General features: G+C 42.5%; 1 protein-coding gene across 13 annotated transcripts in view; it reads right to left on the reverse strand.

Moving 5' to 3' along the window:
• Nucleotides 1-25,316, reverse strand: part of Plekhm3 (pleckstrin homology domain containing M3) — a 159,082-nt gene that overhangs the window by 97,437 nt on the left and 36,329 nt on the right. For all 13 annotated transcript variants that reach the window (XM_017596816.3, XM_039084591.2, XM_017596815.3 and 10 more), the window contains one exon: nucleotides 2,774-2,919. In XM_017596816.3, the coding sequence (XP_017452305.1) occupies nucleotides 2,774-2,919 (146 nt within the window). The remainder of the gene's footprint in view (nucleotides 1-2,773; nucleotides 2,920-25,316) is intronic.

The raw sequence follows: 25,316 nt of genomic DNA on the forward strand, positions 1-25,316 counted from the left end.
TGCCGCTGAGGACATGAAATAGTCCTCAAAGCACATGTGTAGTGGGGCTGAGAGCATAACCTCAAGTTTAAATTAAGTCTTGGTTCCTGTATTGCCAGGACACATGTACCACTCCCATGCTGGTAGAGGAAATAGTTGAGGATGTCTCCTATCCCTGGCAGTGGAGACGTAGGCCATTCGTACGACTATGAACATCTCCATCTGTAATTGCAGGCAGTATGCATTTGGTGAGTGTGATGAAGGCCATGTTGAGTCTGAGGTGCCCATAGGATAGGCTTCACTCAGTCACTCAGCAGCCACTCCTGCTTAACCTAAACTGTGCCACCAACTGTGCTAAGCCGCATCTTCCTCGGCCACTGTCACAGAGACAACACACAGCTGACAATTCATTATATGAATAAGGTGGTAATGAGAGCACTAACTTCTAGTCCGTAAGGACAATCACATCACTGCTCATATTTATGTTTGTGAGTCTAGCTTTTTAAGCTACCATCTCTCCAGTCTATTTAGAGTGCTTTTCTTTTTAAACTAAACTTAAAAAAAAGTAATTAAGTGGTTGGGTATGGAAGAATGTACACATGCAAGTGTAGGTGCCCTACGAACCCAAAAAAGGGTGTCAAATGCCCTGGAGTTAGAGTCACAGGCAGCTCTAAACTGTCTGACTTGGGTGCTGGGAACTGAGGTCCTCTGCAAGAGTGTTTTTAACCACTGAGCCATCTTTCTAGCCCTCAAAGAAGAGGATGGATCCCTGAGAGAGCTCAAACCAACATTTTTGTGTTTTTCTTTTAATAACCTACTCCATACAACTCTCAACTCTAAATGTGTGCATTACAAAAGGCAGTGCTTATTTGGCATGCAGTGTGTGCTGGGCACCGTTCTACTATCTCCACATATGTCAGCCATGTCTAAGGTAAAATAATTAAAGGTACTATTATCCTTACCCCGTAAACAAGAAAACTAAAACACTGAGAGTCTAAATAACTTACACAGGTCACACACCAGTAAGTGATAAAGCCAAGACTTGAACCTAGACAGGTTGGGCTCATTTTATATATTACCGAACTGAAGCTTGGGAGAGTTCAAGGAATTTGTCTCCCACTAACCAAACACTCAAGCTGGGGCTGAGGTATGCTTTGGACAGATGTCTAATTAACACCAATCCACCAAATTAGTAAAAACCAAACAGGGTAAGGAGTGGCTAACATTGACACAGGAGCAGAATAAACCTTCTGTAAGAGGAGTGCTGCTCCTCATGGAGGGACGCGAGGACGCTGTGGCTCAGAGAAGCCTGCAGGTAAGCTGACAGAGCTGTTCCCTAATCATCCAGTTTCCCTATTAGCAGGAAAGAGCTTCCATGAGCTTCCAATCCGTCCCACACTCTCTCACTCCAAGGTTCAGCCACTGGCCAACTCCCCTGTTGTCTACAGAATGCCATTCTCTCTCTCTCTCTCTCTCTCTCTCTCTCTCTCTCTCTCTCTCTCTCTCTCTCTCTCTCTCTTTCTCTCTCTCTCTCAACTTCATTATTCCAGCCTTTCTCCTGGGGAGTTCACATCAGCATAAAAAAATGCTGTTATTTTTTCTCTTAAAACAAAAGTCAAACCTAACTGGCCCCGCTCCCCTTTGAGTTCCTTCCCACCTGTCTTCTTCCCTTCTGAGTAAAACTTCTTCTATTTTTGTCATTTCTTTCTTTCTTCCTATTCTATGTTGAAGCCACTCCAGTCAGACCTCTGCTCCTGCCTTTCCATTCAGACTGCTCTCATTAGGGTCTCTAATTACCTCCACATGACTGAAGCCAGTGGTCAGTCCTCGGGGCTCATCTTATTGACCTATCAGCATCTGTCACAGTTCATCTGGAAGCACTTTCTTCACATGGCTTGTCAGGCAGCCTGGGCTCCTTCTACCTCACTGCTCACTCACCCCTGGTCTCCTGCCACCCTTTGCTGCCCCTCTTCTCTCTACCCTCTTACGTTAGGATGACCCAACATGTCTTGAGCATTCCTCCTCCTATGATAACCTGCATCTTTACGACTGACAAATGTGCTATTCATACTACTTGGGTGTCTCCCTTGTCTGCTAGTCATTTCTGTGCAAAGCTCTTAGCTTATCCCAACATTTCTCATAAGCTCCCATCCTTTAATAATCAGGAGTTCTGATAAGTGCTTGGGGATCACTAACTGTACTCTTCCTGCTGTGGGCTGCTATCTAGAGGTCCTCATGGCTTCTCCTAGGAGTCCAGTTCCAAGGGCTGAACTTCTATCTGGCCTTCACCAGAATAAGTGCTATGTGATCACAAGACACACTTTGGATCACATATGCCTTCTCCAGAGATCAGAGGCATAATCACGAACAGTCTTCATTTTCTAATAAAACTCCAAGATCGGCCCCCAGCTATATAGAATTCTCTTAGCTTCTCTACTTAATTATCAAGGCTTAGAGGCAAAAACTTATAGACAGATAAATAGATTGAGATATACATATACTTTAAAATTAAGAAATTAATAAGAATCATAATAAAAATATTTAAACAGTGAGATGAGTAAGAAGTGTTAGATAAAGTCTGATGGCACATTTGGGCATGATGGGATGTGTCTGTCAGCTCATCTCTGTCAGCTAGAGACAGGGACTGTGAATTTGGGGCCAATCTGAAGTACAAAGTAAGATTGTTTTGTAATGTAATCAAATTTGCCTCTGTTTACAGATCTTTAAAAATCCACCTGGCAATATACAAACACCCGAATTGCCACCATCAAGTGTACCCAAGGTTGGCACCTACCTTGTATTTTGAGGTGTCCCAGTTGTGGACTATGCGTGCTGGGATGAGAAAGCTGTCGTCCACGTGGCAGCTGCTGCAGTAGTACCACCCACTGTAATTGCACACCTTGGCCTTGCCATTGGACAGACCAATGGGTCGCTGGCACCCTGTTCAAGGCAAAAGACAGACTATGATTGCAGCTGGACTTTGAACACTGCAGAACAAGGCTATAGGCCCTTAAAGTCAATGATATCTGTAGCAGAACAAAGCTGCAGAGAATGCATGGACCCATGTGTCACCTCCTGCCTAGCCTGAGAGTCCTGACCCCTTCACCTCCTGAGGGACAGACACTGTGTCACCTAACTAGACCCTTGTCCTTAGTCTTCTCTGATTCAGTTTCTTCTGCACATGGCTACCAGAGAGCCCTTTCTCCACAACTCTACCTCTATTTTCTCACCTTCCTCTTCAGAAACTAATTCATACTACACATTTAGCTGGGAGCTTCTAATACAGGTTTGTTTAGCTTACACACATCTCTGAGAAAAGAGACCTCTTTTCACTGATGAAAAAAAAATGGAGCCAGGCATAGTAGTCTACCTCTGCAGTCCCAGAACCTGGAGCAAGGATCTTGGGTTCAAGGCTGCATGGCAAGTTCCAGAGTTCTAAGCAGCCTGGGAAACTTAGCTAGCCCCTGTCTCAAAGAAACAAAACCAGGAGCTAGGGATGTAGCTCAGCTGATGGAGTACTTGATGGGCATAAGAGAAGCCCTAAGTTCAACCCTCAGCACCACATAAAACTGTGGCATGGTGGTACTTGTACCTGGAGGCATTTCGAAGACAGAGGGAAGAGGATCAGAAGTTAAAGGTCATTTTGGCTATATATCAAGCTTGAGGTTAGCCTGTGTGACAATACACTTTGACCACAAAAAGAAATTCAAACCTAAGACAAAAAAACAAAACAAAACAAAACACTAAAAGGAAGAAAAGGAAGGCAGGCTGGGACAGAGAGAGGAAGAAAGGAAGGCTTGTTCAATGTTAAGTGGGTTGTGTAAGATTACTCAGCAAACCAAAGGTAGCGCTTGGATCTGGCTGTCAGCTGTTCTAGTGACAACATGACCCCAAGTTTGACCACAGCGTTTCTTTGCTTGACAAACATCAACATAAGGAGTCTGGATTTGGCTGCCCCATCTCAGTTTTGCAGCTTTCCTTCCTATGCCTCTCCTTTGGATATATAACCTATTTATTCCAGCCCAAGAACTTTCCACATCATTCCCAGGTAAACACAGTGTGCTCGCTGCATTCTCAACACAGCAGACATGTCAGTTTCTACCCAGTGCTTCAGGGCTTGCTGCTATCAAGACCACTGGCCACTGGTAGGTGACTGTTCATGCCCTTTTTCTATCTTGGGAGTTTCTTGAGTCTATAAGCACTATCCAGGGACTGTCAGGGGACCTGGCAATAACCAGGGCCCTGCTCCCAAAGAGACCATGTTTCCTTAGTTTCCTTTTACTAACAAAGAAATCCTGAAACAAACATCCTTGAAGCCACAGCAAGGCTGGTGAATACTATGCAAATAGCATCACTATTCTGACCTGTCTTCACAGCTCTCACTATAGAATTCCTTCCCAGTGGCATTCCTCCTAGTCGGGTGTCAGAAATATATAATGAGATCCTACACAAGTTCATGATGTAAATATAAAACTGAGTTAGTCTTCTAGGGATGATGACTATGATAGTAGATAGTGTGGCGGGCAGTGTTAGAACCCATGTCCATTTCAAAAAACATTTAATACAAACTGCCTACCCACAAAGATACACATAAATTCTGTGAAAATACCACAAAAGCTAACAGAATTTCCATCCCAAATAAGATGGTATTAATCACCATTCCATTTCACAGGACATCCTCTGCATGTCTATAAGCAGAGGGGACTGAAATACACATATGTTAGTGGCATATTCCAGTAAGTAGATCTTTCCATAGTTCTTAAAATTATTATCCTTTCTTAACTTATTGAGTAGCAACAGAATCATTATGGGCCCACTTTTAGGCTAGCTGAGGAATGAGAAACTACGGGCAGACCATAAGGACCACAGCAGCTCCTTTTTGCTGGAGAAGGATGCAGTTTGCTGCGCTCACAGACTGCAGTGCTCCCGTGGCATTTAGCACACGCCTCCTTCTTGAACTGTGGTGCATTTTCATGGCCTCCCCAGTCAGGCAGACTTTTTAAACCTCAGCACTTAACAGAGAGTTCAACACATAGTGGACAACCAATAAATGTTTGTGTCAAGGCACAATAAACTAGGAACCCTCTGGCCCACACAACACACATAGGCATAAAAGTCTAATTTCCTATAGTTATCCCAAAATTAGTCCTTTGAACCTTGTTGCCTGCCTCTTCAAACAGCCTGCTTTCATTACTATTCCTAGTACCATGTGCTGCCTAGTCTAAAGCCTGCACACTAACGTGCTTACCTGTGATCAGCAAACAGACTCGACAGGGAGCTAACACATCCAAACCCTGAGGATATGGCTGTTCCTGATTTAACTGAGTTAACACTGAAAAGACATAGTGGCAGAGCATGATCAAGAATGGAGTCGTGTGAGGAGTCGTCTGAGTGCTTGTGAGAAAACTCCAAGAAACCAAGATACAAGTCTTGTGACCTCAGTTTCTAAAAGAGCAAGGAATTGTTCTTAGAATGTGTTTCTGTGCTCCTCCCAGGTGTAGCGGATAGGAGTGCATTTACTCTCTCACTGTGACCAGGAAGCCTCCTGTTCAGCTGAGAAAGAATTAGAGCCTTGAATTTAAAGAATTTTTAGCCTTGAATCCAATGCACTTTCCTTTGAGAGAGACAGTGTGGTCAGGAGGAAGATGAGAGCCTACTGACCTGACATAGAGTCACTGTCTTCCAAACAGCATGGATCACGTGTTTCAAGAAGGAAACCCGGCTCTGCTGACTGACAGTGAAGTTTCCTTCACTATCAAGTCGTGGACTGAAAGCATCTGAAGCAATTCTTCACAAACAGGCACAATCTGGGACTTTAATTCATCATTGTGTATGTGTGAGGTTTTCAACAGGGCAGTGTGCTTTCTTAAAAATGACTGTTAAGAAACATTTTTTTTCAAGAGTGCCAAAAGTGGACCCTGAAAAGCAACATTATGGGGGAAAATAGAGCCGCAAAGTAGACAGACAATAATTAATTGAAATAACTAATTAGGGCTTATTTACATATATTTTTATGTACTTTCAAACAGATTTTTCAATAACTTTCTAAATTCAAGGGCATTTGTGGAAGGGGACACTCTACACGTCAGATCAAAGCAAAGGCATTCTCCCAGGTTCTTTTTGAAACTTTTCAGAGTGTTCAATTCATAAGAACAAAAAAGTATTTCACAAGAGAGCTCACTGGCCTTTTTTTTATTGCTTCCCACCCCACTTCACATCTTTAATGAACACATGCTCTAAGAGTTTAGCTTCCCCCGATACTCTTTTGGAAACAAATGTTACCATTTACCCAGAACCCTGTTTGCTGCATATACAGACCGTTTTGCAAACGGTCTTCACTAAGACGTCCAAAAGAGTCGAAGGCTTGGAACAGAAATTCTGGCATAATTCTCCACAAAGCACAATCTTTCTTCCACAAATGTACCTACTTAGCTTGGCCCGCTGCAATATGGCGTTATTGAAGCTGAGGTCTTGAGCAGGGGCCAACAGCCTTCTCCTTGCTTAATAGCTGTCAACTTCTGCTGCCTACCCTAAACCAGAGCACCCAGAGGCCCATCAGGGAAGGACAAGAGCTGAGGCTGGATCCGTTCCTAGGTGACTCAATGTAATAGAGGAAGTGCTAGCTACTCCAAGCCACTTTCCACCGTGTAACGTGAGCGTTCATACACTTCCATGAGGTCATGACAGTAATTTGCTTTGTGTTTGGCACGTAGAAACGCTCTAGAGAATAAGAAATGGACCCAGAAGATGGAAGAGAAGAAAGTGCCTTTGTCGGAAGGGAAAAGCCTGACGGTGGTGGTGTAGACTGTAATGCCAGCACTTGGGATGTGGAGGCAGGAGGATGAGGAAGGAGTTCAAGGCTAACCTGGGCTATCACTTAGAGACCCTGTCTTCTAAAACCGGGAGGGGAGGAGTGAGACAAAAAGAATACATTTTCATTTTCTCTGTAAAAACAGAAAGAAAAAAAGCCTAGCTGAGCCACCGTGGCATCTGTAATGCCAGCACTCCAGGGGCTGAAGCAGAGGAGCACGTATGTAGAAGACCTGGTCTTTAAAAGGGAGTGGGAGAGGAAGGAAAGGCAGGGGGAATTTGATGAGTTGCCTGGCCTCTTTTCCATAGCCTTGCACAGAATGAAGAGTCCACAGCCAGGCTGTGGAAGGGGCTCTCCATTCTGCTTTCCACCAGTGTCCCAGCAGGGTCCAGTGACCTGCCATAAACAAGCTTTATGAAAAAAGCTCTATGCTGCTGCAAGGCCTGGACTCTGAACAGGTTTGGGCTCTTGAGACTATATTTTTCCCAAAATGAAGCAGAGGTTCAGTGACTTGGTATTGTACAAGCATTAGGGATGGTAAAGACTGGTGATGTGCTTCTGTGGTTGAGCACTGGATTAGAATGGCTGAAGATCCTGGATCTGACCCCTACCCTACATCAGGCACTGAAGAAGAAAGGAATGTCAAGGACTGGGAGGAAGGCCATGAACAACTGGCTTCCCTAGTTCATCGTCTGTGACCGTCTACTACTTAGGAGTCAGTACTGAGCGGGCATGTAGCTTGGCTTCCCTAGTTCACTGTCTGTGACTGTCTACTAGTTAGGAGGCAGTACTGAGCGGGCATGGAGCAGTGCAGCTTTAATCCCAGCACTTGGGCGGCAGAGGAAGGCCGATCTCTCTGATTGCAAGGGCAGCATGGTCTACAGAGTGAGCTCCAGAACAGCCAGGGCTACTTAGTAAGACCTAGCTTTAGACAATCCTTCACTTAAACACTGCCTGTATTTGGGCTAATCCCAGGCTGGAGAAACAGAACAGCACATGTACGCCAAATATAGCAGTTTTTTTCAAAAGTGTATATTCAAACGACAATAAATTAGTGTTTTCAATGTAGAGTTGGTATTAAATAAAGTTGAGGTAAAACAAACATGGCCCTAGCCTTGTATCCTGCACAGCAGAAAGGGACGGCACTTAGATATAAGAGTAGCTACCCACCATAGCTCAATTAGCACAGTAGAAAGGACACTTTGGATCCTACTTACCAAGTGGAAAGAGTGCAGAGAATAAAGGAACCTGAACCATCTATGTACAATCACAACACAACCCCTTTCCTGTCTCAAATATTCAAATTACCTCTGGGTCTCTGGAAGAAGTCAGCGACCCATAAAGCAGAAGGTATCTAGTTAACCATAAAACAAATAAGACATTGAACATTTAGATGAAGGTTTTGGCACGCAGCATTGAGAAATGTTCATTTGGTTTGTTACAAGACAAACGGTATTCATAAGTATCTCAAAACTGGGAACAAAAGGAAAACTCCATCTTATGCCTCTATAATTACCACTTTCTGATTGGATTTCAGGCCTGCACCACAGGAGGAAATTTGTGCCTGGCACTGAATACCTCATCAAAAAAGAAATATCTATGGGTAGTGAGGTCATGGACCCTATGGGGAAACCTACTAGTGTTTCACTAATTATTTGTGTTATCAATCTACCTTCTAAATATGTTTAGAATCAGACTAGTGCTGTTCTCAACCTTAGTCAGAGAAACTTCTTTTTGCAGTGGAAAACAGTTAGTGTAACGACTCATAAACTGGTCAAAAAGAAAAAGTGCTACTTAGTGTTCAGCCCTAAACGACCAACTATATCAATCCCTCACCCCCCAAGCTAAGAAACATTATGGACAGGAGAAGTGGAAAGAACACAGGAGCCAAAGGATGGGGAGGAGCGCTGTGCAACGCTGGCTTCCAGACATGACCTGCCTATTGTACTCAGAAACTAACAGCAGCTGGGTTTACAGAAACAAGACCTGCAGAGTATCAAGCCAGTCAGCATTCCAGTGTGGATGGCGGTGGGAGTGTGTGCTCACAGAGCACCAACCGTTGCTTACAGGTCTTTGGCAGTTGATGGATGCTTCGGAAAAAGAGTCCATTTTCTTCATGGGGCTAGCTCTACTGGATGGCCCTGTATCCAATGGGCACAGGCAGCACTAATAAACTAGACTCACTGAGTCACAAAGGCAGAAAGGAAGGCAGGGAAGGAGGGAGGGAGGAGGGAAGAGAAGGGGAAGAAGATACAACTGCTTTTATCTTCTTTCAGCAGGAGGGGAATGTGTTGGAAGATCAAGGGAGGGGGTAAGGTGAGTGAGGTGGGAGGGCTATAACCAAGATACCTTATTTGTATGTATAAAATTGTCAATGAATGATGGAAAATATTTTATTAAAAAAGTGACCTTTATAGCTGGGAGAGATTCTACACACTTAAATACAACCCTAAAACATACTCACCAATTGTTTCCAAACCTATCCTGAAGTCACTTCTGTTTATTACAGAATAATTTTTGTCTGGTGGGTTTCATTTTATGTTCATCTACAAATTTTACAGCAGTGGGAGATTATATATGGGGAAACGTCACTACTTATTGTCTAGAACTTGCCTCATAAAGTTCTGCTGTGCAGTCCGAGGGCTGACACATGTTCAAAAACATAAATTAGGCTTGGAAGGAAACTGTCCCTAACATGGTTGACACACTTAGGTTAACCTGAGTTGGCGCTTGCAGAATGGACTGCAGCTGTTGCTAGCACAGCTATGTCCTTAAGAATACGACAGAAGTGACTAACTCCTCTGGCGGGTGGGGGATGCATATGCCGACCCGAGGAATTTTCCTTTCAACACAGCAGTGTGGCAAATGCTACTTGTAAAGCACTAGCACTGTGCCTTGATGCACTGGGAGTTTGGTGCCCATTATATCTTAGACACAGCAGTGAGAGAAGAGGAGACTGGAACCAGCAGACAGCAACCATCAAGACACAGGCTACCTACAAATTATCGTTGTGTATTGATTGATTGATCTGCATAATGAAGGCAGCCAAAAAGGTCTGCTATTGAATTTTTTTATTTTCTTGTCTGAATAGGATCACAGATTTCAAGTTTACTGTAAGCTGTTAGGTGAGGTTTTTGTTTGGTTTGGGTTTTCTAGTTGGGGGGTTTCTGTATCGAATACTTCAAAGCTGAGTCAGTTTTGATGTGCAGTATGTTGACTGTACTAATAGCACATAGGAACTGTATTTGACTAAGAAATGAAGGGAATGTCACGTCAGCTGATTGATTACTGCTGACTGAAAACATAAACATATAAATTCTACAGTATTTGTCCAATCTTGTGGAATGTCGTTATTAAGATTATATATCGTGAGCTAGAAAGATGGATCATCAGTTAAGAGCACTTTTTGCTCTTGCAGGGACTCAGGTTTGATTCCCAGCTCCACACGATGATTCACAATCATTCAGAACTCCAGCTCTGGGCATCCAGTGCCCTCTTCTAACTACAACAGGGACCAAGGATAGGTGGTGCACAAAGATACATGCAGATAAACACTACAATATAGAAGTTAAAAATGTTTAAGTTAAAAAATGTTTCGATTATACCCTGTGTAAAATAAATTAATAAATAGTGAGTCGATTCCAACTCATGGTGAGAAGTGTCAGGATTTATTGGTCTTTCAGGCAAACAATGATTGAGAACCTAAAGTCAATATTTAGTCAAAATTTATCTTGAAAGGCAATAAATCTTGATTTTTGCTAAGGCGAGTGAACAAATAGTGTGTGCTGCTCCAGGGAGTTTGACTGCTTTTCATCTACTAAATATCTGCCTTGAGTTGTAAATAGAACGACCTATGAGGGATCTACACCTCCAGAAGACATGATTTGAGTGGTTTGATTAAAGTTCCTTTTAACTTTTCTTATGAGACATTTCAGTGGCAGGGTGTATATTAGTGTAAGATAGGTTTCATAATAAAAAGTTACAATTCATCTTCTAATGTATTTAAACCAGTCCAATTCTTCCATTCTTGTTTTCCTCTTAAAGTCAATGACTTGAACTTCCCAATTACTTCTGGTTGTTGGATTTCGAGTGGAAAAAGATTTTAGAAAAAATCATGTCAGTAAAGACCTAAGTCAGAAACTAGAGCATGCTTAGAAACCGCAGTGTTCGGTTATCCCGGTGCCATTGTAAGAAGAGGGGCTTGGCAAAGCGCTTGGAATGGTAAGCTAAAATACAAGAGGCCATGCTCTGGGCAAGGTGATCTAATGGCAGAGGATCTGCTAGGGCTGTCTCAAGCGGTGGCAGTCTGAACTTTAGAGGATTATGGCTAAGACAAGAAGGGGAGAGAACCACCTACCTGGTCCTTATATCACTTTCAACTTGACTGGGTCTTGGCTCGGGAACAGTTAGTTATTGGAGGATGAAGGTATGAGTGAGGGTCTGTTCATAATGACCATGATGTGCTGAGCCCCGACTGCTGCAGGGCCTAGGGTCAGAGGAACAGGCAGTCTGGATAGAAAGAGATGCTGCACAGGCCAGGCCTCCACAACAAAGCATTGCCTGTGCTAAAGTGACAGCATTATTGCCAAAACCTGCACCAGTAAAAACAGGAGAGTAAAATCAGAGGTCGCTATACTCACCCAACTTAATCATTTCCTGTGCCAGCAATGGCTATAACTTCTACCAGGAAGTGGAGAAAGCCCTTCTACAAGCTTTATTTTCTTACTCAAGCTGCTTGGTAAAACAAGTGCCACGCAAAAGAGGTCTTGTCATGTTGCCCCTTGTCTTTTAGACAACCTGCTTGTAACTTTGGGGTCTTTTCTTCAGTAATTAACCCTTTTGGTGACTCACTTGTCCACTAAGGACTCTTATTTGAAGACCACTGGCCACAGGGGTTACTGCTCCTTGAGCTTAGCTCCTCCATGGCACTATTGTAACACTGGGCATGAAGTCCTGCAAAGACAAGGCTGGGCTATTAAGAACTTACATTGAGAGCTGGAGAAAGACGAATTATTAAATCAGCTGCCTTACTAGAATGTTCCTCTGAGATGAGCTTAGTGTGAGAAAAGAAGAAACAGTAATGCTGACCCTGTCTCTAGATTCAGGACCTTTGGCATTATTTTCATGTTGAAGATATGTTAGAGTATTTTTTAATCTTAATTCGCTTGGGTCTTCTAAAAGATCCCATGCTAAAACAAGATCCTGGCTCACCTTACCTTAGTCCCAGCCCTGCTCCAAACACTTTATCTTGCCAAGAATCCAATGTATGCTCCAATTATGTTCTTTCTACAGTGCCTTCCCCCGGCATTTACTGTTCTGTTAAATCACCACTAGCTCTCTCTGTGTGATTTCCTAGTTACATCTCTATTGTGACTGGTCTCAAAGGTCAACAACCTTTTAGCAGCTTAAAAGTTGATATTCTCCCTTTGGTTTATCTGAGAAACAAGCTGTTTCTACTCTGTTTCTGGACCTTATCTTTTCTTCCAGCTTGGATTTAGAAGCCTCTGCTTGTATTAGCCTCATTCAATCTGTGGCTTAATCACATGTAGTATTGCACTGTGTCCCCTCTGACTTCCCCTCACGTCTCCCCCTTTTCTTAACACTGCTTCTCTTCCCTCAGACTGCATGAGGTCTCCTCTCTTTGAACTTTACAGTATCTTTAAAACACAATCTTCCTTCTTCCCTGACAGCATCTCTCAGAGTAATGCCTACTTGAGCTATTTCAGTAATGACAACAATTTGATAAAATTAAAGTCATGAGAGTGGACCCAAAGAGTACTAGGGACAGTCTCAAAATGGAAAAAGATGACTTTCATCAGGTTCCTATCAATCCATGCTTGGATCTCATTTTCATCCCACACCAAACTCCATATGCCTTATGAGTTTTGGAGACTGTCTTGCCTTGCTTCTTTCCTTTACTCCTTTGTTTTACGACTTCCAGGTTTGTCTGTTTCTCTTAAAATACATCTGTGAGCATTTCCAAAGCTAATCTCTTAACTAAATGTTTGGTATTAAAGGCAGGCCATTTAATCCTTTTATTTTATTTTATTTTTTTTTTGGTTCTTTTTTTCAGAGCTGGGGACCGAACCCAGGGCCTTGCGCTTCCTAGGTAAGCGCTCTACCACTGAGCTAAATCCCCAGCCCCATTTAATCCTTTTATTTAGACAGGGTAGGGAAAATTTTAAAACTGCCGATAAGTAGAAAATTCCTATTTTCTGGTCCTCACGCTGCCATTTAAAAATAATTTCTTAGCATAATAATCCCTAATTCTCCCTCAGCCCCTAATCAGAACTCTTCACAGATGAAGAAATGAGGTATCCAAGTGATTAGTTTAGTTTTTAAATATTCATGTATTATTGTGTGATGGAGGTGTGCATGTACAACTGTGCAGTTGAGGAAGTCAAAGACAACTTTAGGGAGTTGGTTTTCTCCTTCTACCCACAGTTCATGGGTTCTGGGGATCACCAGACTTGTGTGGCAAATGTCATTCATCTGACATATCTCCCTCACAAGTGAGTGTAAAGGAAGGGTCGAGGCATGTTCAGCTTGGCCTCAGAGAGCTGGTGTTCTGCCTACTGCAGTAAGAGATATTATCTCAGGGATTCCAGCTGTGGCCAGATGCATAAATCAATCTAATTTAAGGGTTTGTTACAGAATAAAAAACTGTGATCTCTAGACAATACAATTCTGAGCTCTTCTTTGCAATATATGAAAGGGAAAGGGAGAGACCGTGCTTATGAGCCTTGTAAAACTCCTTAAGCTTCGTGGCTCAGACAGAGAGAGCATCCACTCAAGGTAGGGAAGGAAAGAGGAAAGCAACTGGCATGTGCATGTTGGCATGATTATTGGTAGGATTAAGCTTCAGGAGATGTCAGGAAACCTTTGGCATTATATGGCACCTTCTTTCAAGCTAAAATCCCTTATCCTAACAATGGATGAGAAACACCATTTTCCCAAGGTGGCCTATCCATTGTTAGGTTACAGACTTCTCTTTATCTAAAACATTACTGAGGAACCTCCCCATGTTTTCTAGGCAAAAATACAGCGATGTACAGTATTGCTCAGTTAAGATATGTGACTTTGGTTTGGCTTGAATTTCACAATCTATGAACTGTATACAGACAAAGTAGCTAAACCTTGCCCCGGGGCAAAGTGTTGATAATGCTGACTCACAAGACTGGAAAGGCTGGCTTGAGGTTGTAAGTCAGTGGCAGGCTACCAGTAGGAGACCATGCTTCTGTGCTCCTAATTTATTATTTACCTACTGAGTCTGGTTGCCCCCCAGCCACACATCTGGTGTGCCTATTACTCTGTGTGGTCTCTAAGAGTCTGGGGCTTGAGAAGTACATCTTTATTGATGAAATAGGAGAAAGAGATCAAGACTGTCAAGATAAGTCCGATTCTCTAAGTCAGAGGCCTGGTGATTTGAAAGGATGGTAACTTTCAGCAAAGCTTTTGGTTCAGCTCCATAGGAATTAAATGAGGGAGGCATAAGCTTTGGTGTGTGTGATTTCTAGTCTTGTTGGGAATTGCTTCCAGTCCACGTCTAAAGTCTTGGAACCCTAGTTCTATGGTATATACACTGCAAATTAGATTTTCTTTTCAATTAAAAGTAATAGAGAAAAGTAATTTAGCTTTTTTTGTATATATTAAAAAATAAACCATTTTAAGGTAAAACTGGTATCTGCATTAGAGCAGCTGGTGCTCTGGAGGGTTGCAGGAGGTTGACAGAATAAAGCTGGTAGATTCTAGCTGGCCTCTGTAGCATTTTGGCCCCAGGAGCACCCAGAAAAATATCACCCAAAATCTCCTCCCCTAGACAGCTACAGTCAGTGTTGAAAGCCGGCTGACTGAAACAGTGAACCAGGTGAATGCTGAGGGCTACTTGTTTTCTTGAGTGGAAACCACATACATCATGTATCTCCCTTCCAGCCAGCTGCCATTTTGGTTTTGGAAATGGTTATATACTACCCTGAGCTGCTATATAATAGCATGTGTGGTCTTCACCCTGGATTCTGGCAAGGAGCTTCTAAAATTCTTGGAATTTTCCCTAAATGATACAAATGCTTTTGCTATTCATGAGCCCATTAAATCACCTGAGTTTATAGTAATAAAGCCACTCAGTGACTTCAGGAAGAGAGCTGGTCACCAGAAAGAACCAGCACATGAACAGAGAGTTCAGTCTTCTAGTCAGCCTGACCCCCAGGGAGAAAGAGTAGCTGAAGATTGAATTCAATCACATGACTGATGAATCAACCTATTTTACCTATGACGTGGAACTGCTGTACGAACAGCACTTTTGTGCAGCATGGGCATGGGCTTCCTCACTCGGAACAGATCATGTGATGAGATGGTGATGCACTCTGATTCCCCAAGAAACATACACTACGCAAACAATTACACAAAACCTTACAATCTCAATCGCAAAGAGCAGTTGAGCAAGGGCCACTAAGCTTGCATTACAGTGAGGGTTCAATAAGTCCTAAGCAGTTGAGGGGCTGCAAAAAGTGCTCTGAAGGAAGGGGCACTGGAGCACTGACCTGAAATATGAGTTTGGGGAGCACTGAGAGTAGCACTCTTCAGAGAGAATCAACTGAAAGCCTGGGAGAAGGTACGATTTTTGATGAAACGAATGAACTCAGTGCTAGAGCTTAGACAACGAGTCTGAAACCCAGTGAGCAGGCCAAGATGCAGTAGGAGTGCTGAAACTCAAGCCAAACAAGTGGGTAGCCACTGAACGTTGGAAATAGGACCTCCTGTAAATAGGGCCAATCTGAACTTCAACATGCTCACACCGTGGCAACTGACACGTCACACAGGAAAGTTGGAATGCAAGCCTAGTTATGAGCTCATGTGGCCATCTGAGTGAAAGAGGCTGGAGTTGAGGCGAATCATTTAAGGGGAAAAAAATGCTGTCTCAAAATTCAAATAATAACTATGTCAGACAAAATGAAACCAGAATGTAGGTAAATAGTTAGAACTACCCCGTACTTTCTTTAAATCATCATGGTTTAGAACCCCAATGGAATATCATGAATGCTTCCATAGTATAAGGGTAACATGAAAACCTGGAGATTTTTCAGAAAATCAATACCTTCATGGTTGAAGTGCTTAATATATATAGAAGAAACACTTTAAAGAAATATGCTCATACAACCTTGGAAAAACTAAAGGACGGTTTGATTTACCTATTAAGAACAGTCTATTACGGGTGTGTGTGTGTGTGTGTGTGTGTGTGTGTGTGTGTGTGTGTGTGTGTGCGCGCACGCACGCACGCACGCGCATGGGATCCCAGCACATGGGAGGCAGAGGCAAGCCTGGTCTACAGAGCAAGTTCCAGGATAGCCAGGGCTGTTACACAGAGAAATCCTGTCTTGAAAAACCAACCAAACAACAACATAACATTTTATAGCTAGGTTAGTACTTTCTCTAAGTCTATATACATTTAGTTAATTTGGAAATGTCATATTCTGACTTCAATAGGCCATATGATGGGTTCAGACAGTCCTTCTTACATCTCACACATGATTCTAATGTGAACACTAAGATCTTTGATAGATCTTGGTTAGACAGATCTTTGATAGGCATCTTAGGGTGCTAAGGTCTTTCCCTGTAAAGAGTGAGACACAAAGTCACAGGCCGTAACAGAGGTTCATACAAGTAGACAATGGTGGCTTGTGAGAATGATGTTCAATTCTACCTAGGACATGAGAAAAAGGAAGGAGCAGAGGTAGAGATGGTCAAGAAAGACTTAGGAAAAAGAACACTTAAGATACACAGGGAGGTTCAACAGAGTATATATAATATAGAATTATATCCACAGCCACAGCCAAAAGACTCCCACAGAGCTACCACCCTTGATTGTAGGGTCCCTTGCTTTGTTAGCACGCCCTAATTTCCATCCAAAACAAGAGAAAGAGCTTGGTGCTCTTTGGGTTTTTATTGATTTGATTTCATTAAAACATTTTCAATGTTAGCATTTATCAATGTAGAAAGGCATATGGGCATAAAGTCATATTTCCTACTATAAAATTAACTTTTAAGTTACCCCCACAGTTTAATTTCTGAGACTACATATTGACCATGTTTCCCCAAAAATTAAATAATTAGTTTTTAAAAAAAATAATTCAAGAAATAAATTGGTATTGCTCTATTAGATTATCGTATCTACAGATACATTAAAAATGTCAAGTTTAGGGGCTGGGGATTTAGCTCAGTGGTAGAGCACTTACCTAGGAAGCGCAAGGCCCTGTGTTCGGTCCCCAGCTCCGAAAAAAAAGAACCAAAAAAAAAAAAAAAAAAGTCAAGTTTAGGGGTAATCCTTAGGTACCTGTGAGGCTCAAGGAAAGAGGATCACAAGTTCAACACTGGCCTGAACTACATAGAAAAATTCTAAGTCCAAAAACATAAAAAAGAAGGCAAATTTTTATATAATTATGCTTCTACCTTAGACAGATTTTAGGAAGCCTCTTAAGTAAGAATTCTTACTCTTAGGGCTCCATGAGAAGCTGAGACATTTAAAGATCCTAGGTAGGAATTAAGAAGGGTCTTAACCTACCCAGTCTATCCTAAAACCACACCTAGACCAATTTCTCTCCCAGGGAAAGGTCAGTAAATAGAAACTTTTAACTCAATGTGGAGTCCAACTGTCCAGTAACACTTTCTTTAGAAGTTTAAGCAGAAATGAACACGTGATGAGAACAATGTTAGTCAAAAAGGAAGCTACAAAAAGGGACAAGAACTTTCCAGACCAAAGTATAGCAACAAAGACTCAGAGAAATGAACAGCTTAAAAAAAAAAGCACAGAGATGCCTATGAAGCTCAGGAAGGTCTATCAAAAGATCCCTGTCTTCTGAAATTCAAAATCATCTCTTTCTTCTGAAATACATCAAAGAGATACATGTGACTTCTGTGATGAAAATACAAGGAATAAATCAAAAAGGCAAATTTATAACCTATAAAATCAAACGGCCTACGTACATAAAGTGATCAAATCTCCTTGAATTTCAGGATGTGAAATAGTTTAAAATACAAATTATATAACATTGTTCTTCATAGACTCATGTTATTTCAGTGTGTGTTCATATTCTTGCTACCATAAGATTTTTTTCCTAGACCTAGAAACTTAAGACTCTAAAAAAGATAGAAAGTAATTTATACAATGACAGACATCAGAGCCAGGAAAAGGATTCCCACCATCCGTCGTTTCCAATTGATATTCCTACTGGCATAAGTTCTCTTTACCAAAGGAAAAAGGTTTTATTAAATGGTGGTTAAATGGAAGACATTAATCTCATTTATGTCTAAACCAGAGACACTAAAAAAATAACAGGATATGAGAGAAAACAGACTGTATAGAGCAAGAACATTGGGGAGGGTGTAGAAAGAACTGAAGGTCTCAATTTAATTGTGTTATAATTTACTTACACAAAATAGGGCTGTCTTGTTTCTGTATGCCGAGCACGGTGCTCAGAACTTAGTAGGGGCTCAATAAACATTTGCAGAAGGCCTGGGTTAATAGATCTGTCTTACAGAGAGACAAACTCACAAATCTAAGTATCTTTTTAAACAATGTTTTTATTTTAAATTTGTTTTGTGTATATGATGTTTTGGTGCATGTATGCCTGGTGTCCAGAGCATCCCTATGAGGGTACTAGACCCCTGGAACTGGAGTTAAAGATCATCTGAGCTGTCATGTAGGTGCCAGGTATTGAACCCAGAAACTCTAGAAAGGCAGTCAGTGCTCTTGACCTCTGAGCCATCTCTCCAGCCTTCAATCTAGGTATCCTGACAACTGGAATTTGAGGTTTTCTAATCCTGCTAGACAGGCCTCTGCTCATTTTCTCCCTTGGCCACAGGAAGTCCAACCCACTTGCGGTGGTTCTGTGACATTAGTCAAATGGAGTTACACTAAGTGAGCCTACTTCGTAAGCGGCAGCTTTCAACTATCCAGTACTCTGTCCTCCCTCTTCCGATCACATGTGTACACTGATTTTAGTATCTCCTCCATCTTCTATGTCAACAGATGTGGGTGTTTACTCTTAAAGAGCAACATCCCGAACTGAAAAGTCCAGATGTGGTCTGGCCAGGACAAGGGGCATTAAGGATATCTCTTTTAAAAAAAGTTTACGTTGTATGTATCCCCTCGTGTGGCGTGTTGGAGTGACAGTGCACATGTGGAGGTCAGAAGTCTGTTCTCTTTTGACCTGTGGGTCACGAGCTCTAACTTAACTCAGGTGGGCAAGCCCTGCAGCAGGTGCCTTTACCAGCTGTCCACCAGCTAGATAGGCTTCCTTCTGGGGCCTGTTTTGTAAATGCTTTTGATGGAGCCAAAGCAGACCCAGTGCTGGTTTCCAGTTGTCTCATCCGTATACCTACATGGACTACTGCTGGTCAAGTTTCCTCTGCCCTCCATCTCTGCAGTCAGTTTTTGGAATATGAGTACAAGGCTGGGTACCCATCGCTCTAAGTCTCGTCTCATTTGTCTTCAGCCACTTCTCTGGCTTGACTTGCTCAGTTCTGTCCTTTTACATCTTAGTGGTTCAACTGGGCTTTGTGATAGCTGTGACTGTAGTATATATATACATTTATGTGATCTCTATTAGAACAATTATCATATGTGGGCAAATATTAATAAAAGCCAGCCTTACTAGGTGCCAGGCCCTGTTCTAAGCCCCTAAATTCAAATTATCTGCACTCAAAGTAATAAGGTGGATGTGACTATATTCTCACATTTGAGATGAGAAAAATGAAAGCACTGAGAAATTTGTCTAGGGAAGAACTGGGAACCCAGGCAGGACTCCAGGGTTTGTCCTTAATAAACTCTGAATCTTCCTGGACAGACATGGACCTATCAGCCAGCAATGCTTGGGTAAAACTGCCAGTCATTCACACAACAACATAACTGTGACCTCTGATAACCTCAGTTTCACAGTGTTGGGGATTAGGCCAGATGCCGGATGTCTTTGTAAGCACCAAGCACTACATAGGAGAGCTGACCTCCTATCTAGTAGCCTCATTTCCCTTTGTACATCCTCAACAACAACCAACTAAATCCTGGGCCACACCTCTATCTTTCTTTTGCCTCACATGGTACCTACTGCGTAATGGGCATGCAATATCATCTATACTAGATGTAATAAAAGCCAAGAAGATTTTCCTGGGGGTTAAAAACCAAGTCTAAAATGGAAAGCCACTTTAACTCTTCAGCTTTCAAATCACAATGGGGATTCTCTTGCAAGGGTCTCAAGTCAGTGCCGCCTACACTCATTCTCTTGAGCATTCCCTCCACTACCTTCACCACATTTGAGGGAAGGGCCTTCTGCACAACTTTGGATGGTGCAGCCTGCACGTCACTTCTGTTGTACCATGGGATCCTGGGAGAGTGTGTGTAATACATGGAAGGTTTTTAATAAAGTTTTAATAAATTTAATAAATAAATAAATAAATATGGTTTCTCCCTTCTAAATATTTGTTGACATGACATTAAAATTGAAATTCTAGGGCTGGAGAGATGGCTCAGAGGTTAAGAACACTGACTGCTCTTCCAGAGGTCCTGAGTTCAATCCCCAGCAACCACATGGTGGCTCACAACCATCTGTAATGTACACTACTCACATAAAATAAATAAGTAAATCTAATAAATAAATAAATAGAAAGTCTACTTGAAGATTTTTTTACTACAAGCAACATTTGTGTTCATATTCAAGGTTAGAAAAATAAAATTTAGTCATTTAGCGCACACACAGACATGCATATGCACAGGCCCAAAACCCTAGTGATCTCTCCTTTGTTTTGTTTTTCTTTTTTTTTTTTTTTTTTCGGAGCTGGGGACCGAACGCAGGGCCTTGCGGTTGCTAGGCAAGCGCTCTACCACTGAGCCAAATCCCCAACCCCGTGATCTCTCCTTTGTATAAGAAACCACAACACAAAACAGTAATGAGATAATCTGGACAACATGACAACGAAATATCAGATTAGGTGCTTTTTATTTATTCAAGCCAATTCTATGCCTTGGAGGATAATTTGCATTTTTCTTCCTTGTTTTTCTTCCTCTAATTCTGTACACTAATGGAATACACTTTCAAATAAACTAATCAAATAAATTTTTGCTTTATTACTATTCCTAGCGAAAGGGAGACAAATCTGAAGCAGCAGCAAATAAAAGGAGAGCAAACACAAACAAAAACTCTCTTCCTTTTGGTTTCCGAGGTCACTTCCTTAGAAGACATGTCACTTTGGCACACCAAATTACCCCCTAATTTTTCACACAGGGTGAAACCAAATCTTCCCTAACACGTTTATACTCTTTCCCCCCTAAGAGTAAGATACATAACTGCTCCTCTTTGCACCTGGGAACCAAGAGATCTTGCTTTAAGTAGATTCACGCACACAATCAGCTGCCAGATTCAATGTCTCTTTCTCAACAATTACCACCTTGCAGGATTTACTTCAAGGCCAATAAGTAACTGATGAGGCCCAAGGCAGAAAGAATTGTTGCTTCCTTCCAAACTGGTAGCTACGGAATGAGTAATTAGCCTGTCTATACTTTCTATCGGGATGCTTGTATTGCTAGGTGAAGGTATCCTTTATGTCTAAACGATGCCATAAAACAGGCACTTGCCAGAAATATGCCCTCCGTTATCACATGAAATGCCATGTGGTATTAGCGAGGTCGATACTGTTTGTTTAACATATTTTGCTTTCCTGAGGGCTTACAATGATTTGTTTTTGCAGCTGTAACAGAGTTAAATTAGGGATTTATCTTCAGCTTAGCTAGTTGAGCATATATAACAGGGGGCCATTAATTATCTGCCTAGAGGCCTTTAGTCATCTTCCCACAGCTTCCAGCATCCTTAAGGTCCTGATTTACACCAACAAACAGCCAGATCTGATCTTCAAGTAATTAAGTCTGGTTTCTCAGGAACTGAGAACCACTGAAAAAGGGGTTTGTTTCTGGCTCCAAACTCCCCCTCCCCCAAAACGTAAATGCTATTGGTGTAAGGACTTTTTTTCCTCTTCAAGGAATTGAACAAGAAATTTTAGGGGGAAAAAATCTTAGAGCGAACACTACTTCCAGTCCACCATTCCCACACGTTAAAAACTGCCAGAAAGCACCTGCAATCCCTTCCCTCCCTCGTTGTCTACTGTTTTCTATCTTACCCTCAGCAGGGATGGAGAGTTGATCCCAAAGATAAATCTCTCCAAAGCCTGTACCAAAATTCTAATTCTCCTCTACCTGCTTGTCTGTGTTGGGGAGGAAAAGGAGAGCAGAGAAGTAATGCAAGGCAGAAAGGGAGCAAAGGGAGAAAGAAGCAGTAAGGTGAGGCAAGAAAAAACTGGAGTACAGTTCACACAGAAATGAGCCAACTGTGCATGCACACAGCAGGGTGCAGGGATGCTCCACATCCCAGGTCCAACAACAAACTGCTTTCTCAGAGGTTCATTGTCAATCAATTAGCCAAGGCAACAGGGGTCTGTGAGATGGGGGTTCCCCGGGAAACAATGGGCTACCCTGTCGTATTACTATTTAATCACTTTTGCTAAATAAATAGAGCAGCCCAGAGGTGCTGTCATGTCAAGGGAATTTATAACAACAACACCACACACACACACACACACACACACACACACACACACACACACACAGACACACACGGGGTAAAAAAGCCTTCATTTTCATTGGTCATTACTTTTTCCCTTCAGGACAAGAGAGGGTTATTACTGTAGCCTTAAGTCCCATCTTTGTGCTTCTTGCCTTTGATTCCCATTCGGACCCTGCCACTTTCTGGCACTAATTTGTCAGGCTGAACAAAGAAGGGATTTGTACCTCCTGTAAGGTCTCAATTAGGAATGGCTTCTGCTGTATTATGTGCCATTCAGAGAAGACACAATGCCGGTAATTACAGGAATTTGCACTAAATGGCTGAAGAATTCACAGCAAAACTTTTCCCCCCTTTGAGTTTTCCCCCTCCCAAGGGCTGGAGGGGAAGAAAAAGGAAAGTAACAGCTCTTGATGCCCGAGATGCACAATCACCAACAACAGTCCCCAGAGGTTAAACAGCAGCCAGGGGACAAAGCCATAAAAAGGGCAGAGGGAAGCACAGGAGGACTCCCTGGGCTCACTCAACTTCAGTTCCACCCCTGAGCACTGGCCTGAGTGGGCCATTCAAGTCACATCCAGGTTACAGAAGAGTCACATGAGGAGCAGTTCTGAAGGTGAGCACTGCATCCCCATCACACCTCAGTCACAGGCTCTTCAAGCTACCCAACCCAATGGCTAGGTTTCTTTTTTTTTTTTTCTTTTTTTTGGAGCTGGGGACCGAACCCAGGGCCTTGCGCTTGCTAGGCAAGCGCTCTACCACTGAGCTAAATCCCCAACCAATTGCTAGGTTTCTTAATTGCTGGGAAATTACTGGAAACTCCAAGAAAACTATATATCTGCTGAGTAGGTACACACGTCACATTCCTAAGGAAAACAAGCGCGTTGTTTTTAGTCTAATTTATACAGCAGTGATGAATAACCAAATTTAGAACCACTTATGGCTGTTTGCTTCATAAATATTTTAATAAACTGCACAGTCACCTTTTAAGCATTGATATTTTAACATCACAGATTCCTCATTGTCAAATACAATTCTGAATTCCAGCCCGCAGTTTCACTATAGAAACACACCTCATTTTCTATTGCAGAACTTTCCACAGAGGTGATATTAAAGCATCCCCAAATCACAGTTCTGCAGCACCTTGCCCAGAATGCACTGCTCTGCTCAAGAACTCTGTGATGTCATCGTCAAACATGAAGTTTAGCTGCATCAAGTGCCTTTTTTTTATAGTCCAGAAGTGATCTTCTACAGTCCTACCTGGCACTATCTACCTCTGAAGGCTCTGGAATCTAGAATGTGGCTGTCATGTCTGTGAATCTGGCTGTGGCCTCCTTTGGGCAGTTACCGAAGTAATTATTTAATAAATGCAATTTGGCTTTCCTAGCTGCCTACAATCTAATGAGAAAAGGGGCTACAACCACATTTCTAAAGCTCTGACATCAGGCACACCCAAGTACTGGGCAAGCAGAAAATAATCAAACGAGTATAGGAATGGGTTCTTAGATGTCAGGAAGTGGGACAGGCAAGCTCAGGGGTCCCTGGAAGACAGGCACGAACATGGTTAGGTTCTCATAGCAAGAGCTTCCTTAGCTGCCACAGAGCTGGAGAGGAAGCTATGCAGCTTCAGACACATCTATCCTAAGTCTAGCAGGAGCCAGGAGCTGTGCAGTTACGGCTCAGCATATAGCTTCAGAACCATACCCTCAGGCGTCCTGGTGTGGTCACGCCCCATTTCCTCTGTAGGAACTGTTTAAAACTTAGGCGACCTAAGAAGTCTTCACTTAGAGAAAGAATTTAGTGAAAGAGGGCCAACCGTCCATATTTTATGTATGTAAAAGCCATATTTGCGGCTCTTCTGAATAGTAACCAAATGACAACAGAATAGAGAGCCTACTCAGTGCAACCTTCCGCCTAACACGTATTCATCCAAAATATTTAATGAGGGAGAGACTAAGTAGATGTTAAAAACTTAACAGTCCAAAGAGATGCACTAAAGCCATGATCATCCGTGAATTTGCTTCCCAAAGAATCCACAAAGTCCAGTGTGCTGGACTGATTGATTGACTGACATCCTGGAGAGCTCTAGCTGCTTTTCCATCCAGTCTGTGTCACCAGGAGGACAGTTACAAAAAGCAAAGCAAGTGATTGAAATGACCAATCCTGGGAGAAACATGGATCCTTAAAAGGGCCATCTGTTTTAACAACTTCTGATACCACAACCTCCAACTAATTTAAAAAATATTCAGGTTTGTCTAACACGGTTTTTTCTTTTCTTCTTTCCTTTTCTTTTTCTTTTGAGACTCTGCCCCCTACAGGACACAGAGAATAATTCCCAACCTGAGGCAGGAAACCAACCTTCCTTCCCTGTTTAGTACTCGGATGCAAAGGCCGGCAAAGCACACAAGTTGTGAAGCGAGTGAATACCACTAATGGAAAAGGGATGATGAAACAGAACTGGTTTTATTCTGGAATGTGCTACATTGTACATTATTTATGTAAGTTAGTTTACCCTAATGAAACGCACCTGCACCCAACTGGAGTGCCAAACCAAAGCCCGAGGCAGCAGATGAGCAGAGCAACCCATACTACACTTGTTACCCTGTGCCTGGGCTGCCCAAGCGCCCCTGTCAGCCACCCTCCAACAATCCAGATTTATCAAGCTCCGGATTTAGACAGCCAAGGGAGACATCCTATCACAGGGAACTGGGTGACGACACTGCCAGAACGCCTTGCCCGTTATGTAACACTTTCCCTCTTCTACTTCACTTCCTTCTCTGTGCCTCGTCTCCTCTCTTTGCCTTTCCCGTTTCTCTCTCTCCAACTTTAGATGCGCTGGGCTTGCTCTCCAACACTCCCTTTTCTCAGTGCAATGCCACACATGGGCAACACATAATCCTTGAGGAGCAAACTGAGAGACAGGT

Source organism: Rattus norvegicus, chromosome 9, assembly GCF_036323735.1.
Source record: "Rattus norvegicus strain BN/NHsdMcwi chromosome 9, GRCr8, whole genome shotgun sequence".
Classification (NCBI taxonomy): domain Eukaryota; kingdom Metazoa; phylum Chordata; class Mammalia; order Rodentia; family Muridae; genus Rattus; species Rattus norvegicus.